Source organism: Rhinolophus hipposideros (genome assembly GCF_964194185.1).
Source record: "Rhinolophus hipposideros genome assembly, chromosome: 15".
Classification (NCBI taxonomy): domain Eukaryota; kingdom Metazoa; phylum Chordata; class Mammalia; order Chiroptera; family Rhinolophidae; genus Rhinolophus; species Rhinolophus hipposideros.
The window spans coordinates 5,926,846-5,952,070 of record NC_138061.1 but is presented as its reverse complement, the minus strand read 5'-3'; the positions used below and the strand labels follow the sequence as shown (position 1 = coordinate 5,952,070).

Sequence of the window (25,225 nt, the reverse complement as noted above, 5' to 3'; positions counted from 1 at the left end):
GTGGTTTCCAGTTTTAACCTCCTTCCCTCTTACGGCAAACCTCCCTCTGTCTTCTGCCTGTCCCTTCATTCAGAAAATACCATTTCATTAAATCCCGAGATCTAAGGGTTTTTGTTGGGAATTTATCACCCATGTTTATGGAAATCAAAGAAGAAAATAAGGATAGTTCTATATGAAATCTGACATTCGTCTTTTGAAAAATTTATATTTAATAAGTTGAAGGGTACTTTTATTTGTGGGGCATATTTTCAGAGGTAGGATTATGTAGTTATTGTTTTAATAACCATGTCCCAATTATTTATAGCCTCCTGCCTGACATAACTCACTTCAAGAAGTGCACAATGTCAGAACGTGGAATTAAGTGGGCATGTGAATACTGTACGTATGAAAACTGGCCGTCTGCAATCAAGTGTACGATGTGTCGCGCCCAAAGGCCCAGTGGAACGATTATCACAGAAGATCCATTTAAAAGCGGGTCTAGTGATGTTGGTAGAGATTGGGATCCTTCCAGCACCGAAGGAGGAAGTAGTCCTTTGATATGTCCCGACTCGAGTGCAAGACCCAGGGTCAAGTCTTCGTACAGCATGGAAAATGCAAATAAGTGGTCGTGCCACATGTGCACATACTTGAACTGGCCACGAGCAATCAGATGTACCCAGTGCTTATCCCAGCGTAGGACCAGGAGTCCCACCGAATCGCCCCAGTCCTCAGGGTCTGGCTCAAGACCAGTGGCTTTTTCTGTTGATCCTTGCGAGGAATACAATGATAGGAATAAACTGAACACGAGGACCCAGCATTGGACTTGTTCTGTTTGCACGTATGAAAACTGGGCCAAGGCTAAAAAATGTGTTGTTTGCGATCATCCCAGACCTAATAATATTGAAGCAATAGAGTTGGCAGAAACTGAAGAGGCTTCTTCAATAATAAATGAGCAAGACAGAGCTCGATGGAGGGGAGGCTGCAGCAGTGGTAACAGCCAAAGAAGATCGCCTCCTACTACGAAACGAGACTCGGAAGTGAAAATGGATTTTCAGAGGATTGAATTGGCTGGCGCCGTTGGCAGCAAGGAGGAACTTGAAGTGGACTTCAAAAAAGTAAAGCAGATTAAAAACAGGATGAAAAAGACCGATTGGCTCTTCCTCAATGCTTGTGTGGGTAAGTGCCTGCACTTTTTGAATGGGATAGTGAAAGATACTAAAAGTGACTGAAAGATACAAGCAGGGTCAGTATTACTCAGCATTTAGTTCATTCAGTATGCCTGCGTAAAATCTGTGTTTGTGATCTGGTTACAACTTTGTCCATTTCGTTGTGTACGTGTCTCTCCATCATTAGAAAAAGTTTAAGTGAAAGCATAGCTTTTCAGTGGTGAAATATGTACCTGGAGTTGAACAGTGCTCCTCTATTTACTGTAACAAGATGTGACTGAGGAACACCAGCTGCTGCTTCAGGGTGTTTGTAAACAGTATAAGCATCTTGTGATGATAGAAGCTTTAGTCAGATGTTAAAAATATCACAAAAATGTGTGACTCCAAGAAGTCGAACAAACATAGTATTGACCTTGAAAATACTGATGTTAATTTAACATGAACGTCATGTAGTACATACTTGGAAACTTTATGAAACCGATTTCACGAGGCCAACTGATTTCTTAGGTCCAATTATGATTTGTGTGTTTTGCGGTTTTAGTGCCCTGAGGAAGTTCTGCATATTGGACCCAGTTACTGGCTCAGAGCTGTTAAAGGACAGAGACAGGTTGTAAAAGCAGGGCTTCTTTGGTCATTGACCTTATGAGTTAGTTATTTGTGGTGTAAGTCACAGACGCAGTTATCTGACGCGTCCGTATTTTCTTCTTCCTGTGGTTTTTGAATAAGTTAGCTATTTGAATTTGATGATTTATATTATTTGGATGGGGTGCTGCTTACTGGACATTTAGTTTTGTAAAGGAAATTTTCAGGGACTAAAGTTAAATGTCATGTGAAACAATAGCTAAGCCTTAAACATGCCTTAGTTGTATCTATATTTTTCCCCATTTCTTTTGTTTATCCCCCTGAATACAGCCCCAAGAATCTGGAAGACGTAACTATATGAACATCAAGTCCTAAGAGGAGATTTCAGGAAATCTAAGTTTTTTATTTTAGTTTTTGTCTTGGCAAAAAGGTCTCAGCACGAGAGCCCTCTGAGCAGCAAACTCGGTCGGCACTTGGTGTCTGTCCTGAGGCCGGGGGCTAAAAACACGCTGGGCCGTCTTCTGCCGTCTGGGTTGTCCCATTTCATCTCATTTGTTTTTCCTCCCCAAATTGGGGTGACACTTACGGTGTTGATTGCCTTTTTTTCTTTATAGGAGATAGAAAAGGGTTTTACTATTTTTTTAATTGAGGTCACATTCATGTAACAGAATTCACCATTTTGAAAGTGAACGATTCAGTGGCATTTAGTGCATTCACAGTGTTGTGACTACCTCTATCTAGTTCTGAAATATTTTCATCACCCTAAAGGAAACCCTGTACCCCTTAATCAGTTACTCCCCATCCTCTTCTCCTCCTCCTCTCTGGTAACTGACAGTCTGCTTTCTGCTTCTGTGGATTTACCTATTCTGGATATTCCATATAAACGGAATCTTACATTATGTGACCTTTTGTATTTAGGCGTGAATGTCTTTCAGTTAGCTACATGCCTTTTGGAACACTTTTGCAGGCAGTAGTGCACTATGCATACGTGTACTGCAGGGTGGTGGTATAGTACACGGAAGTCTCTAAATGGAAACGAGCTACACTGCACTGATTCTTAACCTGCTGGGGGTCAGAGCAGCCTTTAGGAATCAGAGGTTCATTGTTTCTTCCAGTTAGTGGATCTCAGGATAAGAACTCCTCTCCTCGAAGCACACGAGTTAGACCAGTCAATGTACTTTGTCTTGGTGGCTGCTGTTTCTTGTCTTTGACTACTCTCTTCTTCCTGCTTGCCACCTTTTCTTTCTTCCCACCTATCCCTTCTTCTTTTGAACAGCCTTCCTTGTACCTCTTCGAATTCTAATAGCTGTGAGTTCATTTTAAAAGTGGAACAAAAACTCCTACCAGCAGGACCAATGTTGGATTTGGTCATTTCATTTACAAAAGAATTTGTCATTAAGGCCCGATTCCCACCCACTCCAGAGTTTCTAGGTTCTTTGGGCCAAAGGTGGATTGCGTTTGGTTCTTGGTTTTGTGGCTTCTGTCCTTCCCATCACTGCACAATATGGTTCTGAGCAGTTGTGTGAGAGGTTATGGCCCTGTCTTTATTAAGTAATCATGTCTTCCTGTCGGAAATATGTTAAAAACTTTTTAAAACTTATTTGCATTGTGTTGGGTTAATTAACAGAAGCCCGCATGTACTGAAAATTAATCTTTCCTTTTCTTCCTGTCTTATGTTCTCCAGATTTCATTAGATATGTTATGGCTTGCTGATTGGTTAGGCATGGAAAAAAATCATCTCAGCACTCTCTTTGGCAGCACATAAAAAAAAATCTCCAAAACATGTACACTAAGTATAAAATCTATACTGAGTGTAAAACGTAGATACGAAGTATCAAATGTGAGACTGTCCCATTTGAAATTGGAAGGAAGCCACCCTCAGGCCAGCTTTGTAGCTGGTACAGTAGGAGTGAGGGAGACTCAGTGGGGGAGAAGGCAGAAGTGAGCGGAATCCCCAGTATTGAGCAGGGATCTTGAACGTGACTGCTCGGTGTCAGTTTTCCCTAAGTCATATTGTCTTAGGTGGTGAGAGGACGTTGGGGACAGCAGTGCCAAAACCTGCTTTCAGCAACAGTGGAATCTGGGGGTGGCAGCCGGGACGGTAAGGGCAGAGGTGGATTTTAAATGTACAGTTGTCTCTGGAATGTCTGCAGTTTGGTGCCAGGTATATTCTGGGAGGTCATGGCAGTGCTGATGACAACCCGGATAGATAATAACATCCCTAGAGAGTAGGGTAGCATTACCTAACTCACCATTTTCGTTCTGCTATTGTAGTGAGTCAGTTGCCCTTTAAGAGAATATATTTAAATTTGTGACCCAGGTTGATCCCTTGAAAAGACAGAGTCAGATAAGAATCCCAGATTAAACCTGTGTGGAAATTTCTTGTATTTCTGAACCTTCGACTCCTGTACCCAGCTGCCTACGCAGCATCAGCCCTTGAATATCTAATACAGATGCTCCTCAACTTAATGATGGGGCTTCTGCGCCGATGAAACCCCAGTAAGTCAAAATGCATTGCCTCCTCCTCACTGCGGCACCTCGTAGCCTAGCCTGCCTTCCTCAGGCTCAGAACACTGACCTGGGCCCGTGGCTGGGCAGGCGTCTTGTTCATCTCAACAGTAATTGCCTTCCTCCTCTTCTCATTAGAAGCAGGACACACAGGTGGGCATTTTTGTAGACATGCTGGGATGTGAAAAAACACAAAATCCCCCAAATGCTGGCAACCCAGTACACGGACTGTGTAGTGTGCGTCGTGATCGCTCGGCTGACTGGGCATGCGTGCCGCTCACTGTCGCCGGCCAGCATCATGGAGAGCATCATAGCGCATGTCGCCAGCTCGGGAAGATCCAAGTTCAGAATTCCATGGATGGTGTCTGCTGATGCGTATCACGTTCACACCATCGTAAGGTCAAAGACTCGTAAGTCGACCCATCACGAGTCAGGGACTGTCTGTGATACACACTCACTTCAAACTCAGTGAGGCTAAAACTGAACTGGTTTCTCCCTCACATCTGTTGATTCTCTCTCAATCTCCCCATCTCAGTTGATGGCAAGTGCGGTCCATTTGCTGTGCGAAGCCTAGGTCATCCTTGGTTTTCCCCTTTTCTCTTATACCGCATTCCTTTTTGTCAGAAGATGTCGTTGGCTCTGCCTTCCAGATAGATCCGGAATCTGACTGCTTTTCATCACTCTCTCTGGTGCAAACCGTGGGGGCTGCTCTTTGCAAACTCTGCTCAGAAGCTTCCAGTGATTCCCTGTGTCCCTCAGAGTAAAAGGCCAAGTCCTGGGCCCTGTGTGCTCTCTGTCCCGCACCCCTTTCCTCATATACAATGTTTCCTTCTGACCTGTCGAGTGCTCAACCTCCTCCAGTCACTCTGGCCGGTGGATATGCGTCAGGCCTTGCTACTTGTCTCTTCCTCTGCCTGGATAGCTTTCTCCAGGCGGGAGGGTTACGGAGCTAATTGAGTTCCTTTAGCTCTTTCCTCAAATGTTGCCTTCTTGGTGAGACCTCCCTGACTGCTGTTTCTAGAATTTCAGCCTTGTCCCGTACCTCCTCCCCCAGCTTTAATTTTCTTCACAGTACTTGTCACCTTCTAATAATATACTTAGTCACATTGTGAAGCTTCATGAGGGCCAGGAAGTTTTGTCTGTTTTGTTCACAGCTGTACCCTATTACATAAAGTAGTGCCTCATAAATAGCAGACATTCAAATATTTGTTAAATCAATCAGCAAATAAATCTTTGTGGAAATTGGAATCTGGTCATGTAGACCTTTATTCTGTTCCTCTCCTGAATTTCTGGATTCTTTACTGTCTTCCTAGCTTTCCGTTGTCTTCTTCACCTTGCAGACTACCTGAGGTTCAACCCAGTGGGAGCCATCTCAACTTCTCCTTGTCAGGGGAAGACAGAGCAAATAGGTAAGACAGGGTCTTATGGGAAAGAATAGAGAGGCCTCAGTTTTTCACCAGGCTGTCTACAGACATGACAAGTCTGAAGTCAGGTTTGTTTACCTTTAATTTCTCCATCTTCCTACCCTCACTGGTGAATCTTTGATAATTTGATGAATATTTAATAATATGATGTAAAGAAAAAAGTCATTCTGTGCGTTTACTATACTTAACGTCCTAGATCAAATAAAATTTTTACTTGAAAAGTTTTTATTCAATTGTCATTGGACCTATTGCTTCCTATTTGGCATTTTGTCTCATGTCTTAAACAACAGCTGCATGTTTCTTGCATTGGCTTGTCCAGTGACCCTGCTGAGGAAGACAGGAGGGGTTTGAGGGCGGGTGTGGGTGTAGAGGCTGTAGGGGAGGAAGAATCAGGCTTGTGTAACGTGCACGATGAAACTGGAATTTAAAAACTTAGTTCATTTTGTAAATTTATTTTTCAGTTACAGCTGACATACAATATTATGTTAGTTTCAGGTATACAACACAGTGATTAAACATTTGTCTACCTTACGAAGTGATCACCCCGTGAAACCAGAATTTTTATGCTGAACTGTCAGTTGCCCTGTGACTGGGAAATTCAGAAAAATGTAACTGTCACCAGTTTCTAGAGGTCGTTAGAGTCGTCATTCTGTTGAGAGAAATTGAGGCACAGAGAGGCTGAGCGACTCGCTTGATGTCACGTGGCCACGTTGTTGTCTTTTCCTGGACAAAGATGGTGGGCGTGTTTGTAAGGATAGCCCCACTTCTGTGTGTCTCTTGTAGTCTTAGACTACACTCCCAGTGCTACTGGACTCCAGATGTATGTGTGGGGGGTGGGGGTGGTGGAAGGGGCAGTTTCCTAAACCAGCAGTTCTCATTCTCCAGACACCAGCTGGGTATCCTACAGTTTAACTCAATCGTGACACTCCCTGGAGAGCATCAGATCCCACAGGTTAAGGGCTCGGTTCCACAGCACCGCCCTTGCCCCCACTTCAGGTACCAATCGAAAGTCCGTGCTTCTCTGATCTACTAGCTATAAATCTTAGGTTCCCATAACCCGCTCCTTGAGTTCAATTAATTTGCTAGAATGGCTCACAGAACTTAGGAAAACATTTCACCTACTAGATTACTGGCTTATTATGAAAGCATCTAACTCGAGAACAGCCACAGGGCAAGGGAAGGGGCATGGATTTTTCTATGCCCTGTCTTGGCTGCCACTCTCCCAGTACCTCTACGTGTTCACCAGCCCGGAAGCTCTCGGAAGTTCTCCAAACCTTGTAGTTTACACATTTTTATGGAGGTTCAGTTACTCAGGTTTGATTAAGTCATTGGCCATTGGTGATTGATTTGATCTCTAGCCCCTCTCCCCTCCCAGGAGTTAGGTATGGAACTGAAAGTTTCAGCCCTCTAATCACAGGGTGGGTTCCCCTGGCAACCAGCCTCCATCTTTAGGGGCTTTCCACATGTCACCTCGTTGACATAAATTCAGAAGTGGTTGAAAGGGGCCTGTTACATGAATAGCAAAAGAGACCCATTTCACCTTTATTTGGAGCCATCTCAGGAACTGGGAACAAAAAACTGAACATTATAACAAAAGACGTCCTTTTGGCTCTTGTAGGAAATTTAAGGATTTTAGGAGATATGTGCCAGAAACAGTGCATGAAGACCAAATATATATATATTTCTTAACATAAATCACACTATTACAGTGTTTTTTTCCTGCTCGATAAGGTTGAAAGGAGTACTGTTACTAGAATTTTTATTAATGTTTATATTGTGAATAGTAGTATTTTCAGTCCTGCCTTTCTTCCAAGTCAGCTAGGTAAATGTGCCTATATGAAGTTGATTGTTGGGTCCCAAAGTAATCTGTCACTTATAACTGTCACAGCATTCCGTGGTTAGGCCACATTATTTGAACTTGATTTTTAGTCTGGCATCTCTGTAGTATTTGGTCTGGGCTCTGTCTTCATTCATATGTAAAGCAACATATGAATTTGGTCTGTTTGCTCCTGTTTGTCTATTTCCAAGTTGGTACACCACAGCTGTTGGACAGTCAGTTTCTCATGTTTAGAATTCTTTTCTTGCCCTATGGAATTGCTTTGCGGGGATCATCACTTCTGAGTTGGGAGTGCAGTAACAGATCTGTGTTCTAATATTTAGTTTTTGGAGGTCATCTTTGGGAATTTGGGGAGGAAGCTAATGAAATTGTTCACCGTTCTGATAGATTTAAGTTGTCGTTAGTTTTTAAGTGCTGGATTTATTCCAGGATGCCGTTTTGTTTGATTAAGAACTTGATTTTCATATTGACACTAGACTGAGTGTTCTGATACGCTTCTGATTCCGTGCCCTTTTTTCCTTCATATGTTGCTTTACATATGAATGAAGGCAGAGCCCAGAGAAAAAGGTCGTGGGTCTTAGACAATTAAAACCATGAGATTTTTAAATAACTTTTTAAAAATAAAAATGGTTGGAGTTAAAATACTCTATTAAAAGCTTTTAATAGAATCCAAAATCTATGCAGACTCCCGCAGCAAGTCTTTGGCTCATTGCATCCTTAAAAGGAAAGCAGAGTGCTAGAATGCCGGCAGTGCCTTTTGAATGTCCCGGGTAACTGTGGTCCTGTTTTGTGGGATGTGTGTGTGTGTGCAGCCATAAAAACTCTGGTGTCTTTGCACTCCGTACACATTCTTGCTAGTGGCTCTCCTTCCTGTCCAAGGTAGTTGATATTACAGGTAATAGAATTATTTTTAGCACCGTGAATGGACTATCCAGATAGTTTTTGGTTTCTAAGGATTTCTTCTTGTGATTTTGGAACTCGATATAAGGTAACATTTTATGTGATGACTTTTAAATGAATTGTGATCATTCTCAGCAATATCAAAGACTCTAATGTAGGGAATGCACATACATTTTCTTTCCCCTAGTCAGTTCAGTCTGGCTTTTGAAAGTGCTTCCTGACACCTGGGATAAAATAGAAGCTTCCAGGAAGGAATGTGTTGGCAAATGGATGGCAGTGGCAGAAATGGAATTCCAGTGTGGTTGCCTTTCTTCTGTCGGAGACGTCATGCCTGGCTTTTAGAAATAAGTGATGGATCACACAGGCCTGCCAACTAATAATGTACCTCCTTATGCTGAGAAAGGGAATCTGCCTGGTGATTCTGATGATATGATACTAACAGTTGAGTATATGTATCATTGGTTTAGTAAAGGCTTTCATTTTTTAAAAGCACTATATTAAATGAACACATTGAATTATGAAATCCAAATGCATGGTTTAAACATAAAAAGATGTTTAGACTCCAGAGGACTTTACTGTTTACTAGAAAATAACTGATTTTAAGTATTTATTAAACTATGCACATGACTCAAAAATCAAGCAGTATAGATAGAAGAGTTAATAAAGAAAAGCAGTATTTTTTTTTCTTTTCTCTACCTCCAGTCCTACGTAGAGACAACCACTTTTTTCTCCATCCTTTTATTCTGAGAAATTTCAAAGCCTGTAGAAAAGTTACAGGTATAATACATCAAACACTACATGCCGTTGACCTGGATTTTACATTAATTGTTAGTACTTTGTCACATGTGCTCGCTCCCTCTCTCTGTCTGTTTGTCTCTGTCTTTCCGTGTATGTTTTTCCTGAACCATTTGAGAGTTAGCTGCAGATGTCATGACATTTTGCTTCTAAGTATTTCAGCAATGTAGGTCCTAAAGACAGACATTTTCTCTGTGTAAGCATACAATATGATTATCCAGGAAAAAAAATTTCTTTAAAGATTTTTTTTTTTTTTATTGGGGAAGGGGAACAGGACTCTATTGGGTGAACAGTGTATACTTCCAGGACTTTTTTCCAAGTCAAGTTGTTGTCCTTTCAGTCTTAGTTGTGGAGGGAGCAGCTCAGCTCCAGTTGCCGTTGCTAGATTGCAGGGGGCGCAGCCCACCATCCCTTGCGGGACTCGAGGAGTTGAACTGACAACCTTGTGGTTGAGAGCCCACTGGCCCATGTGGGAATCGAACTGGCAGCCTTCGGAGTTAGGAGCACAGAGCTCCAACCGCCTGAGCCACCGGGCCGGCCCATTATGCAGAAAAATTTGATATTCGAAGTCCATACTCATTTTCACCAATAGCTTTGCTAATACCGTGTTTCCCCGCAAACAAGACCTAGCCGGACCGTGAGCTCTCATGCGTCTTTTGGAGCAAAAATTAATATAAGACACGGTCTTATTTTACTATAAGACTGGGTATAATATAATATAATAAATATAATATACTAGGCCTTCTATTACTTTTTGCTCCAAAAGGCACATTAGAGCTGATAGTCCGGCTGGGTCTTGTTTTCAGGGAAACAGGGCAGCTATTGCTCCAACCCCATTCAATCAGGATTATACGGTACCTGTTATGTAGCTGTGTTATCTCTTTAGTCTCCTCTGATCTAAACAGTGCCTCAGGTGGGTTTTTTGTTTTTAATTTACTCTTTGATGACATTAACGTTTTCAGAGTCCAGGCCATCTGTTTTACAGAATGGTCCTTAATTTGGATACGATCACATAAAATTGAAACATTTATCTTTTTATGGGGAGAGGAATACTACATAGGTGATAGTTGAACAGCATTTCGAATACTTCTGAATAATGTCCTTGTATCTTTTTTAAAAATTTAATTGTGGTAAAGTATACGTAACAGAATTTGCCATCTTAACCGTTTTTAAGTGCATAGAGCAGTGGTATTAAGTATATTCACAGTGTCGTGCTACTGTCACCACCACTCATCTCCAGAACTTTTTCATCTGGCAAAAGTTCTGTATCCATTGTAACATGGATACAATGTAACAAACTCTGTATCCATTGACACTAACTCCCCATTCTCCCTTCCCTAGCCCCTGACGACCCCCATTCTATATGACTCGTGTAAGTGGAATCATACAGTATTTGTCCTTTTGTGACATTTTGTGTCATGTCTTCCAGGTTCATCCCTATTGTAGTGTGTGTCAGAATTCCCTTTTGAAGACTGAATAACATTCCATTGTATATGAGAGGGAGCAGAGTTTCCCACCTCAAAATATGCCTTTTTTTTGATGTTTATTTTAAGCTGGTTATTTTTAATAAACAAAAGACTCAGGAAAAACCTTTGATCTTCCCCTGACTGCCTGAAAGAGTCTACCTAGAGGGCCCGTTCTAGGAAGGGAGCTGTCCTCCTGTGACTATAGTTTACCATGAACCAGGCTGTGTAGAGAGGGAAGAGCCGAGCAAGGCCCTTTTGATGAAGTCCTCTGTTGAATTTGAAAAGATGTCCCCGCAAACATTTGATTACCAAACATTTGGTTTTCCATCTCCATGTAAATTGCCTTCCCCCCTTTGCAGCCCCAAACCACAACCCCCATTCTCCTTAGCTTAGATGGCTGTACCTGCCTGAGTTGTCCTCCCGTCCCATATTCTTACAGAGTTGCTCCTGCATGTACACACGGAATTGCATTCGGTTATTTTCTCCTGTTAATCTGCCTTATGTCAATTTGGTTATTAGACCAGCCAGAAGAACTAAGAGGGAAGACAGGAAAATTTCCCCTCCCCTACATATGTATGTACCACATTTTGTTTATCCATTCATCTGTTGATGGACATAGCATTATTTCTTATTTAGTCAAATTTAAACATTATGCACTGACTTCCTGTAAGGATGTATGAAAGTTTAGTTCATTTTTAAATAATAGAAGCGGAGCATACTCATTGTAAAATATTTCAGAGATAGGAAATGCTAAGAAAAAAATAAAACTAGTTTATAGTGTCACTGTCTAGTGGAAATGCCATCTTGGTGGATTTTCAGTTTTTTCATATTTATTTTTATGTAACTGAAATTGTATATTTTTTGTTGAACTTTACATTTTGAATTAAAATGTTTTCATCTTTTGAAAATGAATGTGTAGTATGACATTGAGTTGCTATACTTTAAGTTAACCTATCCATTGTTAGCCTTTTGGGTTACTTGAAAATGTTTCATTCTGATAGAGTATTGATGACCAAAATTGTCAGCATTTCTAACGATTTTCTTAGGTTTCCAGAAATGGGATTATTAAAAGGTTAAAGGATGTAAATGTGTTAAAGGTCCCTTATGCATATTGGTAAATTGTTGTCTGAAGGGCTGGACCAGCATCACTATAAGAGAGTACTTGTGGCTGTGTCTCGCTGGTGTTTGTTTTCAAGGGAGGTGGGTTGTCTCATTTAATTAGTCATTTGTATTTGTTTCTGTGAATTGTTGATTCATCTCCATTTCTGTGTGATTTTTATCAAGTTATATGAAGTCTATATAAACATAACTAATAGCTGTATTAAAAATATGTACTAGTTATGCTTGTTGGCCATTTTCTTTCCCTCTTTGAAGAGAGCCATACTAATAACGTTTTATTTTTATTGTCTTACAGTTTTTTGGATTGTACTAAGGATTAAATTATTTTTCTAAAAAATTTAATATAATTTATTAAACAAATTCTTTCCCCATTGATTTGGGTGGTTCTATTATATACAAAATGATTTTTCATCATTTGTTTTGAGGCTCTTTATATCATTTATTTTTAACATCAGTATCACACATTAAAATATACCACACAGCTTATTTGGGTACTTGTGGGGTCAGGAGTTCACTGAAGCTGTGGGACCTTCTCTTACAGCAGCGAGTTACAGGGACTCTCATGTTTTGTGCTTTAACTATTTACTTTATCAGACATTTGAAAAGCAAGGCATATGTCCCTTCTGCTCCACCCTCCCATTGCTTTTCAAAATTCTTAGCTTTTGCCTTTTCCTTGTTTGTTCATTTGTCCATCCATTTATACTGTATTCAGCTATTCATTGATTGTGCTCCTAAGCACTGTGAAGAGGGGTTTCAGGGAAAAGTAACGTCTAAGCCAAACCCTTAGGGAGGAGGGAAAAGTTTGTGTCTGAGGGAATTCTTGTGTTAAGATCCCAGAGTGCAGAGAACACAGCCTGTCCAATACACTGACAGGAGTCAGCAGGGTTGGAGTGTAGAATGGGAGCTGACAGACAGCTGCAGGGGACCGATAGACCTTCGCTGGCCTGTCACTATGGGTAGGGAGCCTGCCTTTCACCATGTGGGCAGTGGAAACCTTTGGAAGGAGACTGCCTCAGTCAGATTTGTGGTTTAGGACGATCACTCTGGAGACTGGTTTGGGAGGGGGCAGCAGTGAAAGCAAGCCAACCATCTGGGAGGAAATTACAGCAATCCAGGTGAGAGAGTCCAGTCTTGACCTGGGGAGGCGATGGAGATGGGGTGAGGGGGGTGGACATGAGAGAGACTTCAAAGGTAGGACCGCCATAACTTGGAAGAATTGATGTTGGGGCTAGGGGGGAGGGATTAAGGAGGAGATCCAGGTTTTTGGGGGGCACTTGGGTTGGTTTGCAGTATCATTTTCCCAACATAGGCGATGAAGGTCAGTTGTTAGACGTATGGACCTGAAACTTTTTGGGGAAAAGCTACCACTCAGCTTATTTGGATACTTGTGGGGCCCTGAGTTTATTTCCTCTTACAGTGGAAATTACAGGGACTCTCTTGTTTTGTGCTTATACCTGGGGACCTCAAATCAAGATGGACTAAGTAACTTTAAAACCTCTCTTTGGATTTGATGATTCTTTGTCTTAATTCTATTAGAGTATTTTGTTCATTTACCCTCTAGTTTTCTTTCTTACTTGGAAAAGAGACTGGGCTAGACTATTATTCCTCCAGGACTACTTAAAAATTATAATTCTAAACATCTAAAGTTTGGTTTCAAATTGAGCCAGGATAACTTGGAATTGTAGCAGAAGAAATTTTTATGAGGTCAGAAAAACTTTTGGTTTTGGCGTGTGTGTGTGTGTGCGCGCGCGTGTGTGTGTATGTAAAGACACACACACGCACACACACACACACATTATACAACTAGAACCCTAGGTTTTTAAGAACCATAATAGCCCCCTCAGTTGACTCTTGGTGATATTTTAAGTGACCTTTGTAACTTTGAACTCCATTCATCTCCTTTAACCCGTTAACATTGGTCCTCATCTCTGATCACCTTTCCAAAGACAACTTTGTGACACGCTCCTGTAAATCCTTGCATCATGCTTTCCCTAGCAATTCTTCCTGCGTGGGAAGAGCTTTCTTATGAAGGTACCTGTCAATTCAGACATTCTTTTCATGGCTTTGGAATTTGTATTTCCACAGCAGTTGGGTTGTTAAGAGTCTGATCAAAGATGAAAGGAGGTAAGATTTCCAAAGCATAAGCTCTGTTTGGCACGGTTTGCCATGATCAGTAGTAGAAGGACTTAATTAGAGGCTATTTTGACTTCCCTTCATTGAATCTTATTTTTCTGTAGCGGATGTTTTTCATAATGGAGTGAATTTATTGAATAAATTGCATAGGAACTCATCTTGGTACAGTATAGATTAGATTACATTTAAGGATTAATTTCCAATTGGAATTTCCATCTTTCTTGGCTTTTTGAAAAGGTCATTGCTCTATAGTACTCGTCTAGGAATAGAAATGGTAGATTTTTAACTTGTTGCCATTGGTTACTATGTGAAAAATCCATCTAACAGTGATTTGTTTGGTCTGCCTGCTCAAACTATTTTTGAGATTGCCATGGAGCTTATGCCTGCTTGAAGATACACTTAAAAATACTGAGTCATTTTATTTAAAAAGCAGCTCATGGTTGAGTATTGAAAGAGATTGCTGTGAATATCTGAAGCAAGTTTGTGATTAAACTGTAGCCAGATGGCTAGGAGTGTAAAGAAAAGGGATTCTTGGGTGGTAGAGTTGCCTTTTAATATGCAAGACCAGTTAAATGAATTAAACTCTGGGTAGAGGGAGAAACTGCCCAGATGTTGTAGCCAGCCACAGCTGCATCTTTCTGCTGACCACGGTAAACGGCATTCTGAACATTACCACTTAAAACTAACTTTTCTCTTTAAGGGCTCCTGAAATTGTGCGAGCTGCCTCCCAGTCCACCCTCACCCCCCAGCATAAAGCATGCTGTGATGTCACAGCTACCATAGAACTCCAGGGTAGTGTTGAGCTGGCCCAGGTGGGCTCAGGTAAGTCCTGGCTTTTTTTTTACCATTTGGCATTCTTTTCAAAGTTAGTTACCATTATGATTTTATGTCATAAAAGAAAAATGAGGCAAAACTTTGAAAACTGTGCCATATATGGGGGAAAAAAATAAGTCTGTTTTCTAAACATCTTTAAGCCAGCTCCATATTCTAACCAACGGAGTTCCATAGTAGCTGTGAAGTCCCCAGTGTGATGTGACCTGTGGCTTCCAAATATGTTAAATTCTACTTCTGGCCCAGCTTACGAAACAGTATATATGTACTTTTTTTTTCTCAATACGAGTTTGTAATTTGTAATATATAATATTGTAGCTTTCACTTATTTTTAGGTGTTCATGTTTTTAAAAGTATATTAACACTTTTCTTTATCTGTAATTAATGCACCACTGCTTAGCTAGTTGTGTATTTCAGTCAGTCGGTTTTGAATGTGTGATGACACTTCAGGTTAGTTTTATAAAGTTAACCATCGCAGTGCCTTCAGCTGTCCTCTTACTCGCCTCCATAGCATGAATGAGGGAGGAGTGGATCGTGTAATAGACATTTGTCAAGAGGAAGATGCTTCTGTTTCTCTTAGGCATTGGGAGAAGCCAGTAATCTGGAAAGCACGTGTACATCACCTCTTTCTCTTCTGCTGGAACTTTGCTCTTTTTTCCTGGTCTATCATATTGAGATTTTACCAGCTACTTTTATTTGCTGCCATTTGTTGCCCACCAACTTTTCTACCATCTTGTTACTTTCCTATATTTCCTAATCTTAAAAGGTGGTAAAAATGCAATGTTATGTGAAGAACTCAGAGGTATTTTTTCAGTTGGTTTGCATATAATCTGATGCTTCCCCCCGCCTAAGTAGAAAACATGTGGTCACTAAAACTTGAAATTATCTGAGTATGGGCCAAATCCTTTTACACATTGTGTGTGCAACAGAAATCCTTCTACCAAAAAACTGTCTAAATGTTAATCAGTAGCTCTCCTCGAGCAATATGTAATAAGGATATACCAAAAATTTGGACAGTTCAGTGATAATCCTCATAAAATTTGATTTGTAATAAATTCACTCATCTTTGTAGCTGAAAACTCACCAGTAACAGAAACTGTGAGCTCTTAATTATGGTTAATGAAAAGAATGGAATTATGTGTTCCCCAAACATTAGATAGTAAAATACTTTTCTTTTAAATATTACTTTTAAAAGTAATGTACTTAAATTTGTGCCTGTACTTAAATTTGTGTCTTTTCATTTCTGGAGAGTTTGGAGAATTTCATGCTGTAAAGACTAGAGAACAGAGTCTCTACACCGTTCACCTTCATTAGCTGCCCTCCTGTATTTACTCCATACTCGGAAGTGGGCCGCAGACCCTGACTGCAGTTTAATGCAGAACATGGGGTGGGGGTGTGTGTGGGGTGAATTCATTGTCTGTGGTGTTTAGGATCAGGCCAAATAGAAGTTCTGTGTGTGTGCGCATGTGTGGATCAGCTTTACTGAGTTATAATTCACTATAATTCATGCAATTTACCATTTGAAGTTTTGTTTAAATTTTTTTAAAAAATCACTTTATTTGAAGGCAGACTGGGTGACATTGTAAATCTTACTTCTAGAGCACAGCTTGCTAACTTTGTTGTGCTGTTTGATCTGTACTCCTCACTGTGCTAATTAGTTTCTAGTTACAGAAATCCCTAGAAACATTAGAGAGGAAATGAATTCTTACACAAGAATTTGTAAGATGAGGTTCTTTCAGACGTTAGCTAAATGGAGAGTTAGCTAAAAATAATGAAGATGGTGTCCCCTTCCTCCATCCAGGAGAATGAAATCAGTTAGTGTTTAGTTTCAGATGACCTCATCTTGTCTTTGGAAATAAAAATATCTCGTACGTGTGTGTAAATTGATCAGATCTTTTTGGTTCTTGGGTTGCTTTTGGAAGGGCTTGGGACGTTTCTTATGACATACAAGGAAATTATCTATACATATATATTCAGGTTAAAGGTAAAAACTGTAAAAGGTGCAGCGACACTGCACACACTGGAAATAGAGCTTTGGTAGGATTGAAGGGAACAGTAGTTGCCTTGATGAGGAAACACTACATATTCAAAAGGAAGCAGAGGGGGGCATGTTCAGTTCTTAAAACAAAAACAACCTAATTAAGTTATTCACAAAGTTAGGAGGCCTACCAGACTCTCATCTGTGCATTAAAACAGGTTAAGCAGGTGTTTTAGAGTTCTTTTGTACTTGGCTCTTTAACCACAGATTTGTTTTGATTTCGACTAGTACTTTCTGGGTCTGTTCTTAAGGCTTGCCCTTTTGAGAAGATGCACCATCCTCGTCTCCTGAACTAAGTTATGGTTTAGCCCTGATGACTTCTCCAGGAGACTCTGCCCCATAAGGGTGTTTGAGCCCTTAATGTATTGGAGGTGGGGGTTCCAGCTGGAGTTAGGCGTTCATATCGAGTGTGTGAATCTACATACACTGCTGTGAAAATAAAAATGCCTTTAAGGAGGCATTCTCATTTGATATGGATTCTTAACCCGAAAAATGTATGTGGCTGGGGCAGGGATCACTGTTGGGGAGAGAATCTAGATTTCTAGACTCTGGTATCTTTGATATCAGAGTTCGAAAACGTTTGAAGCTGGCCTTTTATGGCTCACAAATGTGCTGAAAACCTGTTTGAGTTTAGGGGTCATCTCTTTACTGTCTTTGTGTTTCTCCCATTGCCCGTTGTAGTGCTCTGTGGTCACAGGCATTCCTTGAATGTGGGAATTTGAATGATCATTTTAAAGCTGGTATTTTTAATAACGGGGGGGAAATGTGGCATTGTAGCCATCTCTTATACTCTAAGGAATAGCTGTTACTTATTTAATTCCTAATTCAAGATAACAGTTAAAAATGCTTTTTAAAAAATACACTAAGAATATTTTTAGTTAGCATTTTACCCAACACACTTTTCCTGATGTTAACATAGGAAACACAATTATTTGGTCCTACTGTCTTGGTTTTTTTTTTTAAACACTATTTGTACATTTGAAGTTAACACCTTCATTTTTTGCCAAGGTTAGTGATTATCCATAGAAGTAGTATACTGCTTAGTAAGTAGGATTATTGTCTTAACGTTAATTTGTGTTGATTTATAACATGGTTCAGTGGGAATGGAAACTTCTTTATGGATTTGGGAAAGGTGATACTTGTTTTTTTATCTCTCTGCTCTCAACGGTTTGTAATGTTTTTGTAGCACATTTTTGTTCAAAAATCATCTGGTTCAAGTTTTACTGTATTAATAATTCTTTTTCTTTTTATTTTTTGTATTAATAATTCTTAATGGGTAAAGGAAGACTTGGCTGTGAGAAATTGTGAAGTTGAAACATTGCTTTTTACTTACAATGAAAATGGTTTTAATTGCTCTAAATTGTTTCAAAGCTCTACGCAGTCTGGAAGGCTCAGAATTTGTTTTGATTCAGCTTCAGACACGGGTGTTAAAGGGTTAAGGCGGCCCAGCACTGACGGGAAACACCCCAGTCCCCTTGGTTTCTGCACAGACAGGACCAGAGCGGGAGCTCAGTGTGTTCTATGAAGTCTGGTTTGTCAGACTAGATGGCTGACGACTGGTCTCATTAACATATTCCCGTGGTTCCTCTGAACCCCACAGAGCATGGAGCCAGCGCTGATGTGAAGGTAAGTGCCTAACTAGGCAGTTCTAGTTCTGGAAAGAAGTTCAAGGGAGGGCAATCCACACATTTTCCTTATATTTAGGACATTTAACTGGTGTCCCAGGATCCAGGAAGCCCAGAGAAACACTTAAGAGTTTAGCGTGAATGCTATAGGTTTATGCTTTGTGAAGAAAAACAGAATGAAACTCTTTCCTGTCTGGCTGCTTGTTTTAGGGGTTGTAGAAGGTGATTTAGCTGCTATAGAAGCATACAAGTCATCAGGAGGGGACATCGCACGCCAGCTGACTGCCGATGAAGTGCGCTTGCTGAACCGTCCCTCAGCTTTTGATGTCGGCTATACGCTCGTCCACCTGGCCATACGCTTCCAGAGGCAGGACATGCTAGCGATCCTGCTCACGGAGGTGAGTGCGGCCGGCGGCGGAAGGGGAAATGTGTTCTGTACTTTTCGTTTTTGGTGGTGTAATGTTTCTCCAAACACTTCTTGAATGTTTTAGATTCTTCTCTCCCCTTTTGAAAAGTATGTTCAACTTAAGAGATGTCAGCAGTATATAATTCTTAAGGGTATGTATGCTTCTAAAACAGGACATTTTGCCACAGTATTTGAATCATGTTGACTTAAAACAACTGATGTATCATTCATTCATTCATTCATTCCACTAATAAATATTTATTGAGTACCTCCTGTGTGCCAGGCCTGTCCTAAAAAGGGGACATGATTGTGAAGACGTTGGCTCCTCCTTCAGTGAGTCTCCAGAAAAGTAGGGAAATAGACAGGTATTTCTGCACAGCCAGTGCTGTCTTAGATGGAAGTGGCAGGTGCTGGTGGGAGTACGTGGGAAAGTGTTTTGAGGTGTCTGCCTTCCGACCTAGAGCAGCTAACGTTTGAGCTCAGATCTGAAGAAGGAGTGGGAGTTAGTCTCCTGAACTGGGTGGAGGAGAGGAAGCAGCTGAGGAACTCGTTTATTCAGAGGCCAGCGTGGTGGCATTTGTGCTGAGGGAGCGGGAGCATGAGAGAAGCAGGGGATGGGTATAAAGGATCTTCTAGACCAGGGATTTCGAAGGTTATTCTGAGGGCAGAAAAGGTTTTGAAGAGTGTCAGGTAGAGAACAGGAATGACAAGTCAGCTTGTGTTCTGGCTGCTGCGCATTGGTTAGGAGGGTTACTGCGTGACGATGGCAGGCACTCGGGCTGAACGGCAGTGGCCGTGGGAATGGAGAGAAGTGGGCTGGCTGAGAGAGTATGTAGGTCGTGGAGTCAGGGTTAAGTGGGTAGGTTGGGTGGGGGAGTGATGACGTGGGGATCCAGCCCCTTCTGAGGTTTCTGGCTTAGATAACGACGGGCTGCAGAGGAATGCTTCAGGGTGCAACTGTATTATCCAGGTTATTTTTTTAATAAGAGAAATAGGGTAATACAGAGTGCCAGCTCATTTGTGGATTCAGATGTTGTCAGTGTACATTTTCTGTGTGCTTATGCATGTTTGTTTATTCAAATGTGCCAATATTTGGGAACCATTATGTACAAAGCGTGTGGGGGATTAAGAAATGTGAAGGTGAGAGGAAAGCGTGACGAAGGTGGCTAGTCATTGTGTTCAGCTTGTAAGATGCCAGTGAAGCCGGGGTACCTGATAGAGGAACGGGAGGCTTGAGTGGGGCCATGATGAAAACGGCAGGCGTACTGAGTGAGCGTAAGGCAGAAGGGGACTGTCGGAGAAGCACCAGTGTATCTCGAGGGAGCTGAGTTCTGGAACGGGACGGAACAGTTAGAAGAGGTTTGTGTAGTGTCTGAGGGCTGGCTCCGCGTGTGCTGTGCTGCCCAGTTGTGTTGGCTGTTGGAAGGGCTGGCGTGTGGAGTTCCAGTTGCTGATAGTGGCAGGACACAGGATAGAGAAGGCAGCTGTGAGTGAAGGCTCCAGCCTGGGGGGGACTCACAGGTTCCCCTGGGGCTGGCAGGGGACTGGAAAGGGCCTGGAGGGGCTGGCCTACGTCACCAGCCTAAGAGCAGTCTGGGGACGCCAGTGGGAAAGCAGCAGAACCCCAGTGTGTTTATTATTTATTGCTGTGTAACAAAGCACCTCAAAACCCGGCCGCTTCAGACAACAAACTCTTGTTAACCTCACACGGTTTCTGAGGGCGAGGAATCCGAGAGCAGCCAGTGGAGTGGTTTTGGCTTAAGGGGTCAGGAGGTTGCAGTGGTCAGAAGACTTGACTGGGGCCGGAGGTCTGGTTCCGAGTGCACTCACGTGACTGCTGGCAGGAGGCTCCAGAGCCTTATCATGTGGGCCTTGCATAGGGCTGCTCGTGAGGTGGCAGCGGGTTTCACCTAGAGCAGGTGACCCCAGAGGAGGGTGCAAGCGAGTGACCCAAATGGAAGCGGCAGGTGTATGTGACCTAATTTAGGAAGTGACATGCCATCACTTTTGCCATATTCTGTGGGATGCATGGCCCAACCCAGGTACAACATGGGAGAGGCGAAAGGGGGTGTCGTTCAGGTAAAGAACAAAATTGGTGATGGAGTACCTAGCTCAACGAAGCTAGGGACTACAAGGGACAGAATCGGAGAGCGCCTCAGGGGCGGGGGGAGAGAGCCTGGACTAAGGGACGTGTCTGCAGAGAGAGACAGAGCCCAGTGCTTCGGGGATGAGAACAACAGCTTTTGGGGACGTGTATCTAGAGCAGAGGTTTTAATTGGGGTTTAGGTCATACACCCTGTTGGTAGTCTGGTGGAACCAATGGACTCGACTGCTTTTCAAAATACTGTTTTTAAACGCGTAAAATGAAAATAAATAGGATTGCAAAGGATGTCAGTTATAGTTCATCCTTGAACAACATGGGGGTTAGGGGCACTGACACCCCTCAAACTTAACTTTTGACTCCCCCAAAACTTAACTACTAATAGCCTTTACCGATAACAGTCGATTAACACATATTTTGTATGCTGCATGTATTGTGTACTGTATTCTTAAAGTAAGCTGGAGAAAATAAAATGCTAAGAAAATAATAGGGAAGAGAGAATACATGTAGAGTTTTTATTGAAAAAATCCTCATATAAGTGGACCCACCCATTAGTTCAAAGCCATGGTCAAGGGTCAACTGCATATTGTGATATCATTATCCAAATATTAAATTTGTGATCTGTAGGAAAATGGATTTTAAATATAGGCAGAAGGTGAGTAAAAATGAAGGATTTAAATTTAAATAGAATTGCTATTCAGGTTCATGGTCCCTTCCCAAGGTCCTGGCCCTAAGTTAAGAACTACTAGCCTATGGAGGTGGTTGAGAATCATAAAGTCGAATAGGCTGGGTGGTGAGAGGCAGGCTCCAGGGACATGTCGTGCTTGTGAGGATGCTGGCGGAAGGGGTTGTGCTGGGAGGCCATTCACCAGCTGGAAGGTTTCTGTTTGCAATATTCAGGCTTCAGTCCAAGTGGTTTTTGGAAAAATCTTCCCAGTTTTTGGAGAGGGGTTGAGGGTTCACAGGTTGGAATGAGCTAATTTTGAATTTACTTTTGGGATCCATTTTAACACTGGTGAGAAATAGTTATATTCTGAAAAGATTTAATACTTGGTTTGCTATAATTGGAGTGTCGCTTGAAGATGGGCTTCGCGGAGTTAAGACCTAGTGAGAATTTCCCTGTCACGGGTAATCCTGTGCTTTCACGTGGGAGTTTCCAGAATAGCATGTCTGATGGTTGTGTTGGGCAGGCACAGTTTGGAAACTGTTTACTTACCATCATAGCCATTCCAAATAAGTTGTCCACAGATACTATGCAGGTGACATTATCCGTAAAACTTACTCTTTGAGTGGCTTATTGAAAGATGTGTTGCTCCAAACCCCACTTAAGACTGTAAGCCTCTGTTTGGGAAGGTGGCCTAGGACAATGGCTGAACCCAGAACTGAGCTCCCTGACTCCCTCAGGGTTCACACCAGACCCCTTTCCTTTCCTCTGCAGAAGATAATCATCTTTGATTTCAGAATTCCCTGAACGCACATTTCTTGAGCTCCCTGTAAATGTAAAATACTACCTTTGTATCAGTTGTTGCTATTTATCATTTAAAAAGGAGAGGAAACTTGTAGCCCTCTCTTTACCTGGAGGTTCTCTGTGGTAGTCACCCTACTGCAGCGCACCTGTTTCATTCCTAAGGGGCAGTGCTTTGAAGGTTTGTTGTCTGTTTACACCTGGAGAAGCCCAATGCTTTTTAAAAACTCAAGAGTTATAAGAAATGGGGAGGGATTTGAGGTCAGTGGGAACTGACCCTCTAAAACTATCTTGTTTTCTTTATTCCAAGTCAAGGTACTTGAAATTTCTTAACAGAGCAAGAGAATAGTCTTTGTACTTTGGTCTTTCTCCATGAGCTGGAATTCCCTATTTTTTAAGAATTTGTTTTTCTTGGGGGCGTGATGGTTGTTAATCTTATTTAGGTTGTTTTCTTTCCTCCCTCCCCCTCCTGTGAGGAACCTTTGTGAAGAACACCATTTTATATAAATTTTTACCTGTATCTTTGTATATTTCCTTGGGATAAAGTCCTAAGAAGAAGAATTACCAAGGCAGAGGATAAAGCATTTTTATGGCTGTTTTCCTGGAAAGTTGTGCTGATATGTACTTCCACTGGTGAGGAAATACCCAATACCCCACATGTTTAAAGAAAAAAAAAAAACAAACCACCTTGACTACTGGGAGATTTGGGCAGTGTCTTTTCAATACTGCTGTTTTGCGCTTCTGTTGATGGTAAATGAGATGCAGAGGAGTTTCTTTTGTATTTAAGGTGTCTCAGCAAGCAGCAAAGTGTATTCCAGCCATGGTGTGTCCTGAGCTGACAGAGCAGATCCGGCGAGAGGTGGCGGCCTCTCTTCATCAGAGAAAGGGGGACTTTGCTTGCTATTTCCTAACTGACCTTGTGACATTCACATTGCCAGCAGGTAACTCCAAATTTCCACTTTGTCCTCGTTATTTTTTTATGTCTGAGTGAACATGTGTCTCTTAGAAAGCAGATAACTTAGCTATTGTATAGTTAGTATCATCTTAAATTACTTGACTACCCCGTTTATACTGGAAGTGACCAGTGTAAGAGCTACTCATAGACTCATGTTAGGTCTGGGAGGAGACAGCAGCTGATAATAACTAACTTCTTTTTTTTTTATTATTAAATTTATTGGGGTGACAATTGTTAGTAAATTTACATAGATTTCAGGTGTACAATTCTGTATTACATCGTCTATAAATCCCATTGTGTGTTCACCACCCAGAGTCAGTTCTCCTTTCATCACCATATATTTGATCCCCTTTACCCTCATCTCCCACCCCCCACTCCCCTTACCCTCTGGTAACCACTAAATTATTGTCTGTGTCTATGAGTTTTTCTTTCTCATTTGTTTGTCTTGTTCCTTTGTTGTTTTTGGTTTATATACCACATATCAGTGAAATCATAGGGTTCTCTGCTTTTTCTGTCTGACTTATTTCACTTAGCATTATTCTCTCGAGATCCATCCATGTTGTCACAAATGCTCCTATATCATCTTTCCTTAACGCCGAATAGTATTCCATTGTGTATATGTACCACAACTTCTTTATCCATTCATCTATCAAAGGATATTTTAGTTGTTTCCATGTCTTGGCCACCGTAAACAAAGCTGCAATGAACATTGGAGTACACGTGTCTCTATAGAGAAATGTTTTCAAATTTTTTGGGTAGATACCCAGGAGAGCGATTGCTGGGTCGTATGGTAATTCTATTTGTAATTTCTTGAGGAACCTCCACACTGCCTTCCATAGCGGCTGCACCAGTCTGCATTCCCACCAACAGTGTATGAAGGTTCCTTTTTCTCCACAGCCTCTCCAACACTTGTTACTATTTGTCTTATTGATGAAAGCCAATCTGACTGGGGTGAGGTGATATCTCATTGTGGTTTTCATTTGCATTTCTCTGATGATTAGCGATGTTGAGCATTTTTTCATATGTCTGTTTGCCATTTGTATGTCCTATTTGGAGAAATGTCTCTTCAGGTCCTCTGTCCATTTTTCAATTGGGTTGTTTGTTTTTTTGTTGTTGAGTTTCATGAGTTCCTTGTATATTTTGGATATTAGACCCTTATCAGAGGCACTGTTTGCAAAAATCTTCTCCCATTCAGTTGGTTGCCTCATTATTTTGTCAGTAGTTTCTTTTGCTCTGCAGAAGCTTTTCAGTTTCATATAATCCCATTCGTTGATAATAACTAACTTCTTTATGGGCCTCAGGTAATTTTAAAAAGTCTGTTTTACCCACTTATTTTTCTCCTTGGTTTTATTTAAAACTAGTATCAGTCTACTTTTTTTTCTCTTTTTATGCCTATTATTTTGAAATTAGGTAGCTGTTGGTTACCTGGTATTAGGAGGTAGCATTAGAACATGGGCTTTTGATGGGTAGAATCAAGTTATTTGAATCAAAGATACTGGCATTCTTTTGACAGTATCATTACTTTCTTTACTCATTACATTAATTTCTGTATTTGTGAAGTGACTTTTCACTTATCAATCTAGTGATAATCGGAAGTGTGTCTTCCAGGATGGTTTTTGTCAGTTGGCATTGAATAAATGCTCCAAACACCGAAAGTTTCTAAAGTAAATCTTCCGTCTTGGTTCTGTGTGTTTTGAGCTTTCATATTCAGATGTGAACAGGAGCATTTACAAATAGTAGGAGACAATAACTAAGCCTTTTGAAATCATAGAAATTTCATTTAAATTGCATTCTTCATATATTTAAACTTTATCCTAAGTGATGATGAGATTTTTATTTTGAATTGAAAATAGCTTAAAAACATTAAAAAACAATTTTTTAAGGGTAATGGGTTT

General features: G+C 41.2%; 1 protein-coding gene across 4 annotated transcripts in view; it reads left to right on the top strand.

Moving 5' to 3' along the window:
- Positions 1–25,225, top strand: part of ZRANB1 (zinc finger RANBP2-type containing 1) — a 54,080-nt gene that overhangs the window by 18,794 nt on the left and 10,061 nt on the right. For 2 of the 4 annotated variants that reach the window (XM_081073790.1, XM_081073791.1), the window contains exons 2-4: positions 305–1,155; positions 18,614–18,801; positions 23,163–23,316. In XM_081073790.1, coding sequence (XP_080929916.1) covers positions 342–1,155; positions 18,614–18,801; positions 23,163–23,316 — 1,156 coding nt within the window. In that variant the 5' untranslated portion in view covers positions 305–341. Of the gene's footprint in view, positions 1–304; positions 1,156–14,609; positions 14,732–18,613; positions 18,802–23,162; positions 23,317–25,225 lie in introns of all 4 variants that reach the window. The other 2 variants (XM_081073792.1, XM_081073793.1) reach the window with 2 other exon arrangements.